The sequence below is a fragment of the Trichosurus vulpecula genome, chromosome 5, assembly GCF_011100635.1.
Source record: "Trichosurus vulpecula isolate mTriVul1 chromosome 5, mTriVul1.pri, whole genome shotgun sequence".
Taxonomy (NCBI): Eukaryota; Metazoa; Chordata; class Mammalia; order Diprotodontia; family Phalangeridae; genus Trichosurus; species Trichosurus vulpecula.
In genome coordinates, this window is record NC_050577.1 from 83,763,447 (window position 1) to 83,784,581 (window position 21,135).

Below are 21,135 nucleotides of genomic sequence, written 5' to 3' on the forward strand. Positions count from 1 at the left end.
CCTAAAGCACTCAGTTTATAAAAGGAAATTTCTGTGCTTGTTGACGTTTAACCATCAGTACAGTAACTTGTATTGCTGATGACTAAAACAGCCAAACACCCAAGTACCATTCTGGACTCTACCACTGGCTCCCTGAGTCTCAAACCATAGAACCATTCTACTGATCTTCTTTTTCCTCCTCAGTCATGTGTAACTAACTACTCTATCCAAACTTCCTAGAGTGATGTGAAGATCAGTTAAATCACAGAAGTTCAGGTTATATATATAACATGCCTCATTTGCTTGACATTTCTGTCCAAGGAGCACAGAGCCATTTGCAGGCATCACCCAGTGAATGTGCACAATATCCCTATGAAATAAGGAAGGGACAAATGTCATTGTCTTCATTTCATAGATTGAGAACATGAAGTTGGAATGGCTGTACCTAATGGCATAATGAATGACAGGCTCATAGTCTTAGACTCTTAGGATAATAGATATAGAGGTGGAAGGGACCTCAGAGGCCATCTAATCCAACCCTTGCATTTTACATATGAGGAAACTGAGACCCAAAGATGTTACATGACTATGATCACATAGGTGATGACAGAGGTAGGTTACAAACCCAGATCCTCCAACTCCAAAAGCCAATGTTCTTTCTACTGTACCATGCTTGCGCTCGCTCTCTCTCTCTCTCTCTCTCTCTCTCTCTCTCTCTCTCTCTCTCTCTCTTTCTCACTGTTGAAATATACAAAAATCTGAGCCGCATAACCAATAGAATATAGTAATGTCTACCTTCCCAGAATGCATAGGGAATCATAGATTTATAACCTAAAGGAACCCATTCCCACACAAGAAAAGTTAAGTGACTTGGCCATTATCTCAATAAGTGGTAAAGACAGTACCTGAATCCAAGTCCTTTTAGTCCAAATCTAGTACTCTTTTCCCTGGGTCAATGCTGCCTCCCTCATGTAGGAATCACAAACATACTCATCATTAATGAACATGCTATGTTCCTAGCCTGGAAGAGAGAAAGTGCTCTCAGAGGGTGCCATCAAGAAATCGACTCTTCTAAGCCTAAAGACACAAAGCCATCACAAAGAAACTTCCCAAGAGTCCTGTGTCATACCCCCAGTACAGTTCAGTAGAGCCATGGGCACAGGAGAAACCTTTAGAGAAATGCAAATAATACCCACCCTCCTTGACAGCCTTCTGCAACACTTCTTTAGAAAGGAGCTAGCCAGTATACTAGCAAGACAGACAATATAAACCTAGAGGAATTTCAGTGGATCCATGTTCTCACCAATATGGGTATTCTTTTGAGTTGTTCAGTTCATGACCTACCCCATGTTCTGAACCTGGGTCACTTTTGTTAGTGTTGGCCAATAAATGCTATATAGATGGCACACAATGTGCTTAGGTTGGGGAAGGGAGAGGTAGGTTCACACTCTAGGTCTCTTTATTATTACTTGTATACTGTTACAGCACATATAGTTTTATCCCTTTCTTCTAACATGACTGATCCACCTCCTTTTCTAGTGATAAAGCTTATAGATGACATATTTCCCATGCCTTCTTGAAGAAGAATCATTACATGGCATATACTATAGCTCCTTATAACCATATATGTCTTTCCATGGCTTTTTGAGGGGCCCTGGCCATTTTGATTTTTCAGAGAGTGAGGTGTTCCATGATTCTGAGATATATAGCATCATCAGAAGAATATTGCTGTTTTTAAAAAAAGACATTTTTTGTTCTAGAGGGAGGCTTACAGTCATTGAAAGCATCATGTGATTTCTTAAATGCAGCCCTTCTTCTTTATTTCTGCCTTCCAATTCTGAATTCTGATCTCTATCTCTCTGCAGTATCTCTCCAAGATATAAGAATTGACAGGCTGTCCATACCTTCCCAAGCATTCTTCAACAGACTGGTGCAGTAGAAAAACTTGAGTTGAAATCCAACTTCAGACATTTACTAAGTTGTGTGGCCCTGGTTGATTCACTTAATCTCTATCTGCCTCAATTTCCTCATCCCTAAAATGAAAGCACCTCTCTTCCAGGGCTGCTGTGAGAATGAAATAGTATTTTTTTTAATTTTTTGTTTTTTGGAGGGGGGAAGACAGGGCAATTGGGGTTAAGTGACTTGCCCAAGGTCACACAGCTAGTAAGTGTATCAAGTGTCTGAGGCCAGAACTCAGGTCCTCCTGACTCCAGGGCCAGTGTTCTACTCACTGTACCACCTAGCTGCCCCTGAAATAGTATTTTAAAAGCACTTTGCAAACCTTAAGGTACTAGATAAATGTCATCTAGCTTTTACTTAGGCTGGCCTCCTTTGACTGGTCGTGAATCTCATTCAGGAGGATGTATCATGTTCAAGAACTATATTCAATATGCACAGAGAGGAATGCCTGCAGACCTATCCATCTATATTCTAAAGGGAAATCTTCCATTTGGGCTTTGTACTAGGTGCTGTCTGTGACAGAGTGGGGAAGAGGATAAGCATTTAAACAGCACTGATGTGCTGGACATGGTACTAAGCTCTTTACAGTTATTATCTCATTGGATCCTCCAAACCCTGTTAGGTAGGTGCTATTATTTACAGGTAAGAAATTGAGGCACATAGCTAGCAAGTGTCTAAAGCTGGATTTGAACTCAGGTCTTGACTTCCAGCCCAGAGCTCTATCCACCAAACCACCTAGCTGCCTCTTCATGTATGTATGCCTCACTTGATAGTCATCAGACCAAGGACAACTAAGACACCCAGAAGAAGAAAAATCTCCAGAGACCTATAAGCCACTATAGCTATGGGAATTCATTGCAATAAGATACCTACCTGACCCCTCCCTTTTCTCTCTTTATTCTTAATCACTGCAATATTGTGAGGTCAGCAGTCATTCAATTGTAGCTATCATTATCAATATGTCAGCCAATCAATCATCATTTGAACCCAGGTGGGAACACTGGAAGCCTTTTGTGGCACCATGCCAACATTTGTTATATTTCTCCCATAAGGCTGAACTTCCTAATTATTCTAACATTATACTATAAAGACTCATTTACCCAGAGTTTAGCCTTGAGGTCAACCTGGACTACCAGAATAGTATGAGACTCAGAAAAAGAAAAAAAGGGCACTGAACAATGAAGAACAAAAATAAGGCTGTCCAAACTGAAAGATTATATGCATAGGGTTGTGATTGGATATTTTGCTGTCCAAAAGGGAAGGAATGCTGTCATTGGCTTGCCAGACAATGATGTGTGCCCCACTCAAGGGACAGCCAAGAAATATGGGGAAGTGTCAAGAAAAGGAAAGATGACAGAAGGAAATAGAAATTCTGATTTAACATGGAAAAGGACAACAGGAAGCAAAGATGTTGAAGAGCAGAATTGGCAACAAGAGTAATGAGTACTACACTCTAACAACATCAGACAGAAATAGGAGAAGAGCAGTCTCTAAGGACACAGAAGATTAGCTAGGATCACTCTGGAATGTAGGAACAAAAGCATTCAAACCTCGAATGTTTTTAAGCTACTGTCATTGATATGCATCATAATAACTCCAAGTCATTCAACTAAGGTTGAATTTTGGTCAATATAGTGTTTACTAAGCCTGTGTGGAAACTGGTAGGTGTACAGACTTTAAGAAACATTTCTAAAATATTAATATAAAAAACCAGTATTAAAGAATTCCAGCAATTCAGTGGTTAAAATTCAACGATCTGAAAAATCCACTTCTGTGAGGCAATTCATTCACCAATAATGTCATATAAATGAGTTCTTGCTGCATTCAATGAAGCTCAATGAAGCATAGCAATCCATGAAGAGAAGACTGGTTAAAAGCTACTTGTTGTGCTGGGTAGAGCATTAGTCTGGGAACGCATGGCAATCCATGAAAAGATGATTGGTTGAAAGCCACTTAGTGTGCTGGACAGAGCATTAGTCTGAGAATCAGGAGACCTGGGCTGTATAGTAACAGGAGTTATAAGGGGCCCTAGAGGTCATTTACTTCAGCTCTCTCATTTTAAAGTTATGGTAAATCAGACCTGGGGAGATTAAATGACTTGCCAAATGCACACAATAAGTAAGAGCCAGCGCTGGATTTTCTGATACCCCATGTGATATTTTTTCCACTAAATCAGTGGTTATCTAACTTTTTGGTCTCAGGACCCTTTATACTCTTACAATTTTTTTAATATCCCCCCAAAAGCTTTTGTTTATGTGGGTTATAGCTACCAATATTTACCTTATTAGAAATAAAATTTTAAAATAATATTTTAAATTTTAATTTAATTTTTCTTTTTCATTTAATTTTTAAGTTTAAAATTTTTTATTTAAATTCTTTAATTTTAAATTAATTTAATTTCAAATGAAATATTTAAATGATAAACTCTTTGTGGGTTAACATAAATAACAAATTTTACCAAAAAATAACTATATTTTCCAAAATAAAAAAACAGTGAGAAGAATGGCATTGTTTTATATATTTTTACAAATCTCTTTACTCTCTGGATTATATAGTAATAGAAGTTATAAGGTATCTTGAGACCATTTAGTCCAGCCTCCTCATTTTAAAGATAAGGTAAGTTAGATCTGAAGATAGCTGAGTTCTCATCTCTGCTTCTGCATTTAATCTGTTGGAATTTATTGTTTTATTGGAAATATATGAAAAAAATCTAATCTTACACAGATATGTAGTTGTAAAGGGGAGGAGTATTTTAATAGGCAAATAATGTCTTAGTATCTTTATGAATATACTCTTGACCCTATAGACTCCCTTAACAGAACTCAGGGAGCCCCAGGGGTCTGCAAACCACAATTTGAGAGCTGCTACACTACCTCCCGCTGCTTCTAATCCTGGCTTGGCTCTGTTGTATGACTTTGAGAAAGGCATGGAACATTTCTGAGCCTTAGTTTCTTCACCTCTAGAAGGAAAGGGTTGGATCAGGTGATCTCTAGGGTCTCCTCCAGCCATTATATTATATTATTCTACTGTGGTGCTCGGTACATCAGCAAAGGCTAAGGGGTAAGAGTAAAGAACACAAGGAAGGCACAAGTCCTCCATCTGTAATTAGTGGGGAGAAAAATGCCATGCCATGAGATTTACATGAGACAATTAAAAAGTATAATATTATAACCAGAGTCAGAATGAAACTGGTGGGAGTTATGCAAAATGCATTTCATATCAACCGCAGGGAAAAGTTATTTCCTCTACCAATACAGTTAGAGTTCCAGGGTGAGTTATTTTGTCTAAGTAAGCCTCGGGGACTCCACTCTGACCAAGGGCACTACTTCTTTTGGATTGGATTTCAGAGATTTTTAGGTTAGTATGTGTGATGAAGGAAAATATAAATAAATGAAACTATTGTTATATAACAAAAGTTTAAGCCATTAAAGTCTAGGCAAAACCTTGGAAGCCAGACGTTGATTAGCCAGGGAAAAGTTTGCCTGTCCTCGGAAAATGTTTTCATGTCAGGAGAAATAAAGAGAATGGAACAATATTAAGGAGAAATGCATGCAGCCTCCCAATATCTCTTCTGCCTCCAAAAAGGACAAAGACAAAAAATAAGAGCCTTGGCACTCCATGACAGTCAGCTGTTATAAAATTGGCTAAGAGACAAGCATGGTAGATAACTGTAGTAACAATAAATAGCATTTAAATCACATGTTAAAGTTGCAAAGCACTTTACAGATATTGTCACACTTGATCATAACAGCAACCCTGGGAAGAAGATGCTACTATCCCCATTTTATAAATGAGAATACTGAGGCATCCAGTGGTTAAAAAACTTATGAGGCAACTAGATGATGCAGTGGTTAGAGCACTAAGCTTGGAGTCAGGAAGACCTGAGTTTAAATATGGCCTCAGACACTTAAACAAGCTGTACAACTCTGGGTAAGTGACTTAACTTCTTTTACCTCATCTGTAAAATGGAGATGATAGTAGCATTTACCTCCCAGGGTTGTTGTGAGGGTCAAATGAGATAATTGTAAACCACTTGGCACAGTGCCTACCATAGAGTAGTACTGCATAAAGGTGAGTTATCATTATTATTATCTATCATCATCATCATCATCATCATCATCATCATCATCATCATTATCATTGTCTAAGGACGTGGCTAGTTAAATGTCTGAGGCCAGATAGGAATTTAGGTCTTCCTCACTCCAGATCAGCACTCTATACACTACACCACAGAACTGAGGAATTCAAATCTACAAAAAACCATCATGAATTGAATGTCTAAGTGTCTCATCTACTTTGTGGAGCTGATGCCAGGCACATGGAGAAACTAAAAGTTGTTGGCTTCCAAATTAAACCATATAGGTAAATTATTAAAATGCCTAGTTCTTGAGGATGTTTAAAATATGGTATTTAAATTTTTTCTCTTCTAGGAAACTGCACTGTACGAGGAATTACATCCATCTGAACCTTTTCCTCTCTTTCATCTTGAGAGCTATATCTGTTTTAGTCAAGGATGACATTCTTTATTCTAACTCTAGCGCTGTCCACTGTCTGGACCAGGCATCTTCATGGGTAAGGATTTCCCCCTGTAACTGTTCTCAGCAATCACACAACTGCTTCCTTAGCACTGGTAAACCCACAATGTTTACCAAGAATGGCAGAACAGCCATGTGCCAAACTGATTCCTTTCTCTCCCATTAAAAAAATACGATTTTTATTGAAGCTTTTCTTTACATCATTGTCACTTTCCAAAGACAACTTCTATGTCTGCCCTTATAACAAAGAAGCATGGCTAAGAAACCCAAAACATTGCCCAAGACTGAAAAGTATGTCTCGTTCTGCACCTATTGGCCACCACCTCTCTGATGAGTAGAGGAAGACGTGTTTTACTGCCAGTGCTTGCCACTGCACTGATGAGAGCTCCGGTGTCTTTGAGCATTGTTTTCTTTTACATCACTAGCATCATTATGAAAATTATTCTTTCTCTCCATCTTGACCTCTCATCATTGCAGAGTATCACGGTGCTAGGATACAGATGGATGAGCACCAGTAGCCAGGATAAAGAGCCAAGGAACTTACTACAGGCCAATGACAGAAAGTCGGCAGGCAAACATGTAGATTTGGAAGGATAGGTCAAGTTAGAGGTCATTACCACCAAAGACAAAAAAGTAGCAGAATGTCTGAAAAGACACGGGACAGGATCATATCTAAAGGTATCCAGTGGTCCAAGACAAGTGATTAGGGGATCGGGGAGTCAAAGAACTTGGCAATGAGAAGGAATATGAGCCGATGGCAATAGCATCTGATTAATGAAGCAATTTCTTGCCCTTATTTCTAGACTTTTCAGTGATTCAGATGTGGCCAGGGCCAATCCCAGTGAAGCTGATGCAAAGTGGCATAGTGGAAAGGGTACTAGATTTGAAGTCAGGAAAACTGGAGTGCAAATATTGCCCTAGATACTCATCAGCTGTGACCTTGGGTGAATTTTTGAACCTCCCTCCACCTCAGTTTTCTCATCAGTAAAATGGGTATAATAATAAGACCTACTTCAGTGTCGTAGGGAGGATCCAATGAGATGATATATATGATGCCCTCTGCCAAACCTCAAAGCTCTATATCCTATTTATCATTATTATTAATAATTGGTGGGTGGCACCTGGTGGAGGTAGGACACATTGGGAAAGGGATTAGTAACAGCTTCCAGTGGAGAATTCTAACACCAAGAAAGCAATTTCCATTTTTCTGAATCTTCTGTCTCCTTGGGGGAAAATGATCATCAAGGAATAACCGTCTCTTGCCAGAAACCAGAACTAGTATCATTTAGCAAATGAGAATAGCTTACACTACAACAGAAGCTTCCATGGGAGAGGGGGAGGTGAATGGACATTTTTAAAATGCTTATTAATTGCAAAATTAAAACTAAAATTTTAAATTAATAAAAAGCATGTTCCAGCTATAATGACATAAAGTATCCAAGTGGTTTTATTATGCTAAGATGCAATAGCCTACTTCATAGGTGATCCCCATGGTTCCTTGTAGCACTAAATCCTTTGATCCTCATAGCCTCAGTGTGAGGGGAAAAAATCCTTTCTCCAAACTGGATGTATTTTCTACCCATTTCATTGTCAGTGTTGTTTTCCCCTTGATTCATATAGAGCTTTAGGAACCTTTTTGGGGTGATTTGTTTGATAGCCATTTTACAGTAGGGCCAAGACCTCTAAGTCACAGTTGAATTTTTCTTGTATTGTTCTGAGGATGGGAAGTTCGATGGTTAGGCTTGCTGTAGCTCAGATATTATGAACCCTGGAACTTCTGTTTGGTTCATAAACAACTGGGAATATCAGAATCTCCCATCCACATTCCACTGAAGTGGACTGGGCAGCTGGCACAACTGCTCCCATAAGAACGGCTTGAAAGGCTGCAAGAGCCTAGAATTTACCTTATTATTACATTTAATGATACAATAACAGCCCTTTATAGTAGTCGATGGGACAAATTTCCATCTAGCACTATGAACAAAGCTACTATATATTCCTTCATGCTTTTACTTCAGGGTCTTATGTTGTCGAGAATGATTTGTCTTAAGGTACATGCAAATTGATTTAATGAATGGTACCCTCCTGTAATCCAACCATGGGAAACAGGACACTTTATTTGGCCACTGTCTCCAGGAAAAGGTAACATCTGAAGGTGGAGAAAACCGTTGCTCTTAATTTCTGGGTAGTTACTTCCCCCACCCTATAATAAGACACGAGAACTGACAGAAAGGGTGGGGAAGATGATAAGGCCATACTCTTAACACTAAACATAACTATTCATAATAATTTCTTGGTATGGGATGCAGGATTTTGCTGTGGCTTTCCCTTTTCCTCCAGGCTCCCTTTAAACCATGGTAGGCAGTTTTCTGAGGAAGTACCAGACCAATCAGTCAAACCTAAGAGGTCATCAAGCATTCCTCTGAATGGAACCAAAGGGTAGAACCCAGGTGTTTGAATCACTTGAGTACATTCACACATCAAATGCTAAGTAGCAAATCTGGAGGGCAGCCTTGGTAAATATTCAGAAATGATGGGCATGGCAAGGGTATAATGCCTAAGAGGATTCCGTAGAGAGAAGGTGGGGAGTAAAGAGAATGGTAGATGACCATGTCATCCCTTGACAATCCATTCCTTCACCTGCAACTTAATTTGAGCAAAGTGGAAAGAGGTAGATGAGTATCCAGAAGTCTTCAGCTATGCTTCCTCTGTGACCATGTCTTTGCACTGTTCCTATTTCCCTCTATTGACCAAAAGATAAAAATAAAAATGGAATGAAAGGAAGAAGGAAGAAACACCAAAAGGAGAAGGGAGAACATTAAAAATAAAGAAGAAAGAAAAAAGATACAGTTGGATCTATTTCTAAGTTTTTGTTATTGTTGTAGCCCCAGAGAGTGAAAAATCAGAAATTTGGGTAAAAAGGTACATTCTAAGAAAGAAAGAAAAAAGGAAAAGTCACTTAGGGGTTTATATCTCCAGCCAAGTTCAGTCAATACTATTCTGTGAAACAGAATTTATGATGCAGGCCTCCCAAAATAGGTGGTGAAGGACTTTCTCTCAAGATGTTGGCAGGGAAGAGTAGGTAGCCAAGAGAATGAAAATGTTCCCCCTTCAACACTGAAAACTTCCAGACTCCTGATAAACATTTACTAGCTGACAGGTCAAGTGACAAAGGCAGCACAACTAAATTTAGTTGCTGGCCTGACTTTCCAAACAGCAGAAACCTAAGATACTGTTCAGTGTTAAGTATCTTACCTTCAGCTAGTTGCCGTCATTGATCAAGAGGTGTGAACAGGCACACTAGTAGCCTCCCACGATGACCCTGAAAGGAGCCAAATTTATAGAATGTTTTGGACAACCCATAAATTCCATGATTAATGCTAGAAATGACCCACTGAAGTCTTGAGAAAAGAGCCACTGTGTCCTGGAGTATACTGGGATTGGACCAATCATGTCAGCCAGCATAAGTTTGACTAAGAAGTGATGCTAAGAATAGAAATCCATGAGAGGAACAGGCTTCCATGACAAACAAATGAATAGTTTAGCTTCATCATCGGCCATATGGTTATCAAATATGGCATCTATGAGAACTTTCTCAAGTCCCAAACTTGTCACATACATTAGAGCCAACCAAGGGAGACTCTAGTCCTTCAACCTCAAATGTTATCTACTGTGAGGTCATGAGTAAGGCCAAGGCATTCAACCAGTAAAATATCTAGCCAAGGCTAACCCCTGAAAAGATCTCACAGTAATTTCATTATCTAAATTTTTGAGATAGAAATAGAAAGAAAAATTTTCCATTTTGTGAATTAGATTCCATGGCTAAAATCACTACCACTCTTTGGTTCCAATGCTTAGCCAGCGCACCAACACAGTGTGGTGAGAGACAAGCCCACAGCACAGTCAGGAAAAATAGAGTAGATAGAGAAGAATGGAGAACAGGGTGAAACCAGGGAGTTAGACTGTTGTTGGAAAACCAAGACTTTGGACCCCTTTGACTATTGTGACTGTGCTGCTGTTTTTGGCTGTCAGCTCCATGGCATATTTTCTCTGATCTAAACAAAAATGAAAAATTTCCTAGAAACATGGAAGTTGATTGTGGAGGAGCACAATGGAGAGAGAATTCCTTAGGGGCCAATATATGGATAATTTTGGGAGAACTGAAATGTACTCAATACTTGAGAGCACCTTTAATAGAACTAAAGACAATTTGTTGAATTTGAGAAGATAAAAATATATCAATCATGCCCCACAGGTAGCATACTCATAAATTCAATTCAGTAAGTATCTATTATATTATACATAATATAACATAAATTATTAAAAAGTATCCTCCTGCGGCAAATTTAGAATGAAGAAAAAAAGAAAAAGATCCAAAAGCAATTTTTACAAAACTAAAAAATATCTTGGAGGCAATAAAATTTTCCTTCCAAATTTTTTCTGGTTTTTTTTTAGGTAGGCCTTCCTATCTCCTATCAAAAGTTCCTAACATTAAACTATAATCCTTATTATCTGAGAGTTTACAATTAACATCAATGATTACAATCCATGGAAAAAAGCCAGAAACTGCATTTTAAAAATAAATATTTTATTAATGCCTCTTTTTAAATTATTTTTTGCAGGGGGGAAAGGGGGAAATTGGGGTTAAGTGACTTGCCCAAGGTCACACAGCTAGTAAGCGTGACAAGTGTCTGAGGACAGATTTGAACTCAGGTCCTCCTGACTTCAGGGCCAGTGCTCCACTCACTGAGCCACCTAGCTGCCCATAATGCTTCTTTTAACACCACTGTCACTTTCTAGTGATTCCTTACTCCCCCACCAGAGCCTACTTTCCTAAAAAAGAAGTGTGGGTAAACTAAATAAACCAACACATTGGCTATATATGACAGTGAATACTTTATTCCACACCTACAAGCTGCTAGGTACTATGTTGGAGATCTTTTTTTTTTTGCTAGGAGCTTCTGCTTTAGCCTTCCCAAAGCCTTTCACCAGACATGACAGCATGAAGCAAAATTAGCTCCTTTGAATATGAACCCTTTTCCATTTCTATATGTACATCCTATGTCTGATAAAAAGGAATAATTCACCAGAACCACAGAATTATCAACATTGTTGGGTTCTGGTTTTTCATCAGATCAGTCCAAGCCCCAGTTAATGTCTATAAATGGCCCAGGAAGGTTCCACACCGCTCTGATTCTGAACATATTAAGAGAGGATTCCCATTCAACAATTTCCTCTGCCCGTACCATTGCCAGTGGTTTCTCTATGGACCCCTCTAAGAACCTCCATACTTAGATTAATGAAATCTGTCCTCTTCCACATGGGACAGAATAACCCCTTATCATTCCCCAGTGCTCTTATTTGATACTGAAGGAGTCATGAGAATAGTATGGGGCAGGGAAGGGCAAAGCATAAGTAAGCCCGCAAAAAAAAGAAAAAGAAAAAAAGAACAAACAGACCAAGAACAAGAGAGACTAAGACAAAGAGAAGAAGAAAGAGAAGTTAGAGGGATGTACTAAAAAACCTAACTGTTTAGTTAAACCTTCCAGCAGTTGACTTTAAAGTTATGAGTTTACTATTCTTAGAAATAGTTATTTACATTTATCATTTAAAAATGTTTATGTTAACAGTAAGTTTAATATGCCCAAATAAATAGTCTCACAGGGTGTCAGATACACACATGGGGGCTTACTTTAACATAACATACATTCTTTTTCACATTTATATAAACACCCTGAAAACATTATATTAATCACTTCCCTTCCCTAGACAGCACACCAATTTGTCCTTTGTTCCCTACCCAAAGAGAGGGACATAATATGTACTAGGGCATCTCTGTCTGCCATAAGCTATTTTTAGCCAAGTGTTACCACTTTTTCCCTTTTCTTTTCAACAGGCTTTACTCTTTGTTTGTATTATTTCAGGTTGGCTGCAAGTTGAGCTTGGTGTTTTTCCAGTACTGTATCATGGCAAATTTTTATTGGCTCCTGGTGGAAGGGCTTTACCTCCACACACTCCTTATGGTTATATTTTCCTCAAACCGCCATTTCCTGATGTATCTTCTGATTGGCTGGGGTAAGAGAATTTCATAAGAATTTGGTTCTTTCCTATACTCAATCTCTACTTCCCTCCCTCATTGATTATACGAATTAGTTTCCATGTCACTTTAGCTAGTTCTCATTTATGGTTGTGCTCCCACATATTCCTTTACCCTTTTCCATCTTGGTTCACAATTCACATCTCATCTGACCCAACAAAAGCAGACAGATTTAACCCCATGGCAAAGCATTTTTAAAGTCCATGAAAGCTTGCCTTTCAGGATCTCAAAGTTACATCTTTGTGGAGGTTTGTGGGAATTTTTTTAACATATATTCAAATATTTGTAATAACTAGGGACCAAAATAACACCAATAAGGGAAATTGAAAGGTTGTTTAAAATGTGGTTCTTTCAATAATCTTCTCATAAATAATTTTAAACCCACTCTTTTCTGGTTATTTTCTTCATCCTTCTTTACCTTGTCAGAATTAGAGCCAGAGTCAGTACATATGTATTAAGCACCTACTGTTGTAACAGCATTGTGCTAGTGGTACAAAGAAAAATATAAGATAGTCTCTGCCCTCAAGAAGCTGGCAATCTACTAGGAGAAGACTGCATATAAGAGAAATTGAAAGGGGGAAGGTACCTGAATTAGGGCATGATGAAGTCCTGAAGTCAGGGTAGGAAATGACATGAGGATATTCCAGGGATGATTTCATCTTGCTGAATGATGAGTTTCTAGAGATCATGAAATCCAGGATATCAGCCAGGTGGGAAATGAAGGTTTATCATTCAAACCTTTCGTCTAAACTAATAAGAAGCAAAATCATCTGATTTCACCTCATTCTTTCTGCCTCTGATTACTTTCTTGTGGATGTATAAACCAGCAGAGGCCTTACAAAATAAAGTCTTTTTTTTGGCAGGGCAACTGGGGTTAAGTGACTTGCCCAAGGTCACACAGCTAGTACATGTGTCAAGTGTCAGAGGTCAAATTTGAACTCAGGTCCTCCTGACTCCAGGGCCGGTACTCTACTCACTGTGCCACCTAGCTGCCCCTACAAAATAAATGAGCTAAGAGCCCAGCTAACAGAAACCTTTAACTAACTGGAATTCAGGGAAAGCATGAGATACAAAGAGAGAGACACTGCATTTTAATGTAAAGTTCCCACAACCAGTGACTGCCAGAGTCCCACCTTTAAAAAGGCATTAGAGACACCAGAAACTAGCTCCAAAGATATTAAGGATGAAGATGTCATCAATCTTACGATAGAGTTATCACTGCTTGGCCCTTCCTTATATACTGTCTAAAACTCCAGGCAGTCTATGGAATAGCCCACAATGCAAAAACTTCCCCAGGGTGTGTGTTTGTATTGGGGTATTTGTAGAAGGTGACAAGAGTCACCACTATTGTATTATTCTGACTTTTAGCAATAACACCATTCCAAGAGACATGTTGTTTGTCTTTGTTTTCGAAAAGGAGACATACCAACAGTACAGATAGACGTGACAGTTTGGTCAGAAGGAAAGAAAATGTAGGAAGAGGCCACAAATTAGAAAATGATTTCTTGGGGCAGCTAGGTGGTGCAGCAAGTAGAGCACCAGCCCTGGAATCAGGAGGACCCGAGTTCAAATGTGACCTCAAACACTTGACACAAATTACTAGCTGTGTGACCTTGGGCAAGTCACTTAACCCCTCCTCCCTGCCCCAAAAAACACATAAAATTTTAAAAAATAAAATAAACGTATAAAAAAGAAAATTATTTCTTTTGAAAGCATGAAAACATTTCTTTCAGTAATGAGAACTGAGGTAGACACATGCAGGGAAAGTCACCAGATTCCCAGAAGGTCTCATCTTCCTTATTCTCCTTCTAAAACACATGCACAACTCAGTGACCACAGTCTAAAAGGCTAACCCAACCCGCGCCCCAAACCCCCAGCTCACCCTGCTGTTGCTATCCGCTGCCTTACAGGCAGGTACACATGCCCTACTTAAGCCAACTAGTATCAGCTGTTGCCTTCCTGCCCCCGAGGCTGATTGCCTCCCTTCTTGGTTATGATAAAGAGGAAAAAGCACAACAAAATGAGTTCTTAACTAGAATTTAGTTGCTTTGGGTTTTGTTTTGTTTTGTTTTTTAAAAACTGAAATGCTCTACTGCCAATCTACATTCTGCCCCAAACTCACACCTCTTGCATATATAGTCCTGATCAATGACAGCTAATATTCAGAATGATGTCCCTCTGGCTCTACGAGATTTTCAGCCTGGATATAATTATCTCTATTGAACTCTATTTACCTCTTTAGTAGTCCAGTGGGTATTTAATCTTGACAGTGTAGATCAGTGGTCTCAAACTAAACTAGAACTAGATCTCTGACTTATTGGCTTAAATACCATGAATTGACATATCTATAATTATATACATATAATATATATTATTATTAACATTATCTATAATATTATCTATTGTATCTTGATTTATTTTGTTGAACATTTTCCAATTACGTTGCAATCTGGTTCAGGCAACACTGTGGACTTTTGCTGGCTGCTTGCTGCCCCCAGAACCCAAATTTGACAGCTCTGGTATAGATAATCCCTCCGGTGGTATAGATCATAACTTATCCCTGAGGTCTCATCCTATGCAATTCTTGTCTATCTCCTCCCATAAATCCTACACAGAAGATCTACCCAAACTACTGGAGGCACTTGTCTTGGTGTTCTGATAGTCCATGGGTATCAGGGTAAAAGTCAGGCTACACACTCATCTGTCATCCTTTGGGCTTGCTTCCCAACTGGGCCACCCCTTTTCCAGTCCCTGGATGATGTCACTGATGCCACTTCTTGATGGACAGTTCACACTAGTCACCCACAGCAGTCTTCTAAGGCTCACTCTGCATGTGCCTCCTGCCTTTGGGATCACTTTACTAAGGAAGGAATATGGAATGATGCATTTTAGAAAGATTTTCAGCAATATGAGCTGGAACAAAAAGAGAGTCTCTGCTAATCCTTTGATAAACTCTGTGGAACAAGCTCTTTTTCCAACATTCTGGTTAATTGAGGTTTTCATGTTTCTCACTCTCCACACACGCAATATCCTTTAAGCTTGATCTATCACACTCAAGATTCTAAGACTGCAATACCATTCTGAATCCTTCAGGGAGTTGTGATTAATGAAATGTCTTTCTACAGGAATCCCTACAATCTTTATTGTTGTGTGGACTATGACAAGGATCTTCTTAGAAGATATTGGGTAAGCATCATTCCATTCATTTCATCATCAAATTAGACTAACCAGTATATATTGAACATCTAGCAAATCTATACCTGGTCTTGGAGTAGGCACTGAGTCAGGCACTCTTAGCAATGTCAAGAAATATAAGGTTCGGTCCCTAAGTAAGGAAACTTACAATTTATTTTAATTGGGGAAGGGACAAGATACTACTATGTCAGAAGTTAAATAACAGGTCTATCTACCTCCAGAGAGAGAAATGCTGTACTCTGAGTGCAAACTGATGTATAATTTTCTTGCCCTCTTTTTTTAATGATACAGCTAAAATGGAAGTGTATTTTGTGTGATTTCACATGTATAATTGATATCCTATTGTTTGCCTTCTTAGAGGGTGGGAAAAGGCTGGGAGGGAGGAAGAGAATCTGGAACTCAAAATTTAAAACGAAAAATGTTTAAAAATAAATAGTAAATTAATTTTGAAAAAGAAAAGGAGCTAATAGCTACTGGGAAATTACTGATTGGGATATAATCAATGGAGAGCTTGATGCAGATGAAAACCATTCTAGGTAAGATTCAAAACTGCAGAAGGATGTCTTTAAAGTAAAACTCAAGAAGAGTCATGGACAAGGCTGGAGGTTTGACACTGACTTAAGTAGATGACAAGAAAGGATAGGGAAAATAACTAGACCATCCCATCAATTATTATAGATAGATCATCAAAACTGTGCTTGGGATTGTTGGCAAAAGAGGATGGGATTTTGATCCTAAGCTGCTTTAAAGTTATGTCTCAAAGCATTCTGGAACCATGTATATAACCCAGGACAAAAGTGAAATAGTTCTTGTCCTGAAAGAGCTTACATTCTATGGGTGAAACAGCATGTTCATATATAGCTATATAAACAAAACAAAGTAATTGAAGGGATCAAGGTACTAGTAACTAGAGGATCCAGAAAGGCTTATTGTTGAAGGCAGCTCTTAGGCTAAGTCTTAGAGGAAACAAGAGATCCTAAGAGAGAAGGATAAAGGGGAAGTACATCTCAGGCATGAGGGCAGCCAGCGTAAGTAAGGAACAATAAGAAGTTCCAAGAGGAAGAATATGGTTAGATTTGGGGCTGGAAATGACACTGCAGCATCAGAGTCAATATTTTGTCTTTAATGGGAGCCAAAATCTAGCCCTGTGGGCAACAAAGAACAATTAGTTCAAAATTTACATTGAGAAAATTGATGAAAGTGAGGGCAGTTTAGGTGCATTATGTTGGACTGATAAAAGAAGTCTAGCTAATTATGCAATTGCTTCTTAAGAAGAAAGTCTTGTAAATGGAGAATTCACATACCATGTTGCCTAGACAGCAAGAGGACTCATTGTGGCATTGTGCTGCATTACTCAAGTTAAGGAAAGGAGAATATTCTAGCCCTAGCACAGTGCCTGGCATATGGTAGGCATATAATAAAAACTGGTTGATTGATTGATGAGTAATGTTTCCATGAATGAGGAATCATTGCTCAGACTAAGTAGCTTGGTAACACCAGGTTTTTCTGCTGTTGGAAAAAAGGAATTTTGGTGTACTACCCACTGTTCTTTGGAAAGGTGGAGGTCTATGGGTATATAATACATGTCAGACACAATCTGTTGGTTGATTTGGCTTAAAGGTTTATCTCTTTTCTCTGTCTCTTGGTTGGAATGGGGAAGGGAGAGAGGTTGTTGTGTTTGTCCTTCGTTCTCAAAGAGGACCATCAGGGAAATGATGACATGACTTGCAGCTAACTTTGATTTGAGTGAGGGAGAGCTGTGCAAGATCACCAGCCTCACTTTCTCCTCCAGAGCCATCTGGGTCCAGTGGCCTGATATTCTCCAGGATGACTGGAGATGACCAAGGATGCATTGCGAGACTCTGGCCCTTTCAGGCTAAAGCCTTTTCAGATTCTCACTTTGAGTGAGGTACCACCCATTCAGTAAATTGGCCTCTTTAATCAAGTTAATCAAAACTCAAAAAAAAATCAAACTGGGAAGGGAAGACCCTCAAGGTTCCTGGCCAAAAGAGAAACAGTTACTATCTAGTATTTAAAATCAAAAGGCAGTAATAAAAAAAAATTTAAAAAATACTTTGGAAGAATGATGATAATTTGAATCTCTTAAAATCAGGTATCTCACCATCAGTTACTGGTCACATAGTGCTAAAAAAAAAAGAGTTATAGAGAATTTTAATTAGGTCCCTGTCCTAAAGTCTCTTACAATATGGGAAAGCTGTGGAACAGAGATTTCTTGCTCAGGTTCAAAACACATTCATTCCCCTGAGCTGTGTCATGTGGAGCTGTGCCTAAGCACTCTCAAGGCAAAACTGTATTTTGAAGCACCCAACCTCCTTACTTAACTTAGTTCCCATTTGAGTTGGCAGGGCAAGTATAAAATGAACTCAGTACAAAAAGTTTCGTCATACATCTGTGGACACTCTTAGGCCTTAAGTCAGCATTGTCCCTACCCACCCAGACCCCTCCTCCATAAACACACACCTCCTCACCAAATCCCATTCACACCACACATGCATAGTCTGCAACTACCTCTGCCAGCCCCTCAAAAAACCCAAACTTCATATATTCCCTGCTTTACCCCCTTTAACTGTCCAAAACAAGACTAATCCCCAAATGCCAGAGAGATTCTGCATGTATATGTAAGTATGTGTGTTACACATATGTGGTACTAGGACTTGGGTCTGGGACTAACAGTAGGTTAGTTCCATTCCCAAACCACGGCAAGGTCCTTTATGGAATTAGTACTTCCCTGTGAATTCTGTGGGTATGAACTTGTTTCCAAAGCCCCCATCATCAAAGAAGAATCAAACTAAATAACAGGACTCTTTGTAAGTTATTTGTTTCAGGGTCTCCAGGTAAAGAGATAATTGTGCTATGTAAAAAGACCTTTCAAAAAGGATTGCAAGGCAAAACCAAAATTATAGAAAATAAAGTGGTACATAGAGTAGTAGCCAGTGAGGGCAACTCTTGTTTTGGTGAATACCGTAACTGATCCAAGTGTAGCACGCTGATGTTAATATACTTTGCTAGATTAAATTAATACTAACATAATATTCTCTCTCTCTCTCTCTCTCTCTCTCTCTCTCTCTCTCTCTCTCTCTCTCTCTCTCTCTCTCTCCCCCTCTCTCTCTCTCTCTCCCTCTCTCTCTCTCTCTCCCCCCCCCACTCTCTCTCTCTCTCTCTCCCCCCCCCACCTCTGTCCCTCCCTCTCTTTCAATATCTCTTTCAATCTCTCATAGCTGCTGGGATACAAATGAACATAATGTTCCCTGGTGGGTGATACGAATACCAATTTTAATTTCTATCATTGTAAGTAAACTCTGAACAGAAAGACAAATTCTCCATTGATTCACACGCTTAAGATGACACAAACCCATTATTCTTTTATTAAACATAACCCCAACCTCATCTAGCCTGCTGAGAAAGCCCCTCACCTAAGTTTCACTGTTGCCTAGGCAATCTGAACTCATTCTTTGTAAAACTCTAATTAGACTTATTTAAGCGATAGTTTGTCCTTTAGAGAAGTTAGAGTGGGTGGTTTAGGAAAGGCCTGAGGGGATTCTTCATCTGTGAGCAAAAAAGAGGATGGAAAAAAGAAAGTGTGTTCCTTTAGCTCATAGGGAAAACCTTAGGGGGAATTAGAGTCATGTTGAATCGATGTGCTCGATTTTAGGTTTTAATTGCGTGTCCATTGGTGTGTGCTTCACCTTCAAAAATCAGTTTGCCAGCATTACTACAAATGTAAATCGTGCTGAATGATGATGATCGTCTTGGGCATGGCTCCATCCACAGACTGGAAGATACTGATGATTCCAACTCATTCAGTTTTTTTCTTATAATGAGCAATTTAAAAGCCTACCACAAAACAGGCAGAATGAAATTCTCTAAATTCCCCACAAGTCCTTGTCCTCTCCCTCTCCCCTAAATACATTTCATCTGCCCCCCACCAACTGCCTCTTTCATTGTTATCGATCGCTACGGCAGTACCCATCTTCTGCCACCACCACTCCCTGTCTTCAAGGACTTGGATGGGTGGTTTAAAAAGCAATTCAAGCCTTGAAAAGAAGACTTTAGGTCCTTTACCCCTTTACCAACTTTGAGATATACCCTTCTGCTCCCCCTTGATACCCCTCATAAACTGCTGCCATGCCCAATATCCCCATGGGTGCCAGAGGAAGCAAGAAGTCAAGGCCAGCAGTTGCCCAGTTTTCCAGCACAGAACGGACTAGTCAAGTCTGGAGATATGGAGAGAAGGGGTAGAAGATGTTGTGGTATAATAGTTGTATCACACTCCCCTTCACTTTGCCGAAGAGCAGCCCATTCCCAAGCCGTGCAGGCTCTGCTGTCAACAGATTATTTCCTACTGGCTAGCCAAGCTATTCTTGTGAGAACATTGATCTTTCACCTTATTTGAAAATTAGTACTATCAAAGCTAAATGAGAAAAGATTGTGGTAAAATTCTTGAGAGAAAAACCATTCTTGAGATTCTCCCCAACTTCTACTTTCAGTGACTCTTCCCCCACCGCACACACACAGACATTTTTTAATGTTACTCCCAAGCTCCCCTCAGTCCAGCATCCAGGACCCTTACAATGCCCCAGCTGCTCAGTCCTTCCTACACCACCCTGCTGCCTTTCCCAGTGCAACATCCTAGGATCTGCAGGCCTTCCTCGACATCTTTATAAAGCTAAAAGTTACCTACCCATATCCCATCCCCTCAGGACCCTGTTAGGTGACTGACAAACACACTGGATTAATTCATCCCTACCCAGGGCTAAGGACAACTTTTGCTTTTACTACCCAAATCACATATTTTACCTTTCAACTGGAGTCATCAGATGACAGTTACCAAAGAGGTGACTGATAGTGGAAGTGTCATGTTCTGTGGCAGGCAAATGAGGAAGAAAGATGTTTTTGAGAAAGAGAGTTTTTCCACATCTTCAGCTTCATCTATTCTCCCTATACCCTGGACCAGTATTCATTGGGTATTTCTTTATCCGATAAGATCATTTTTCTAAAGATGATTGTGTCATCCCTGAGGAAAGAGTTTTCAGAATCTTGTGTGGGTTAAGACCAGAGAAATAGACAAAGCAGGAGGCAAACCAATCCTATGTGATTCAGTAGAAACACTTCTTTGGGGGTATCGAACATAGAAATTTCAACAAGCAATATGATCCTCCTTTCAGAGGGATTTTTAGTGTTCAGGCAAGAGCAGCAAGGAAGCAAAATTACTTACAAATCTTTCTTTTTGGGGCAGGTGAATTTTATCCTTTTCATTAGTATTATAAGAATTCTACTGCAGAAGTTAAGATCTCCAGATGTTGGAGGCAATGATCAATCACAGTACAAGTGAGTATAAATACATATATG

The 21,135-nt window shown here is 39.3% G+C and overlaps 1 protein-coding gene across 2 annotated transcripts in view; it reads left to right on the plus strand.

Moving 5' to 3' along the window:
• The window catches only part of VIPR2 (vasoactive intestinal peptide receptor 2), a 137,677-nt gene that overhangs the window by 104,057 nt on the left and 12,485 nt on the right, over positions 1 to 21,135 (plus strand). For both annotated transcript variants that reach the window (XM_036761600.1, XM_036761601.1), the window contains exons 6-10: positions 6,369 to 6,510; positions 12,398 to 12,548; positions 15,696 to 15,756; positions 19,005 to 19,074; positions 21,023 to 21,114. In XM_036761600.1, coding sequence (XP_036617495.1) covers positions 6,369 to 6,510; positions 12,398 to 12,548; positions 15,696 to 15,756; positions 19,005 to 19,074; positions 21,023 to 21,114 — 516 coding nt within the window. The remainder of the gene's footprint in view (positions 1 to 6,368; positions 6,511 to 12,397; positions 12,549 to 15,695; positions 15,757 to 19,004; positions 19,075 to 21,022; positions 21,115 to 21,135) is intronic.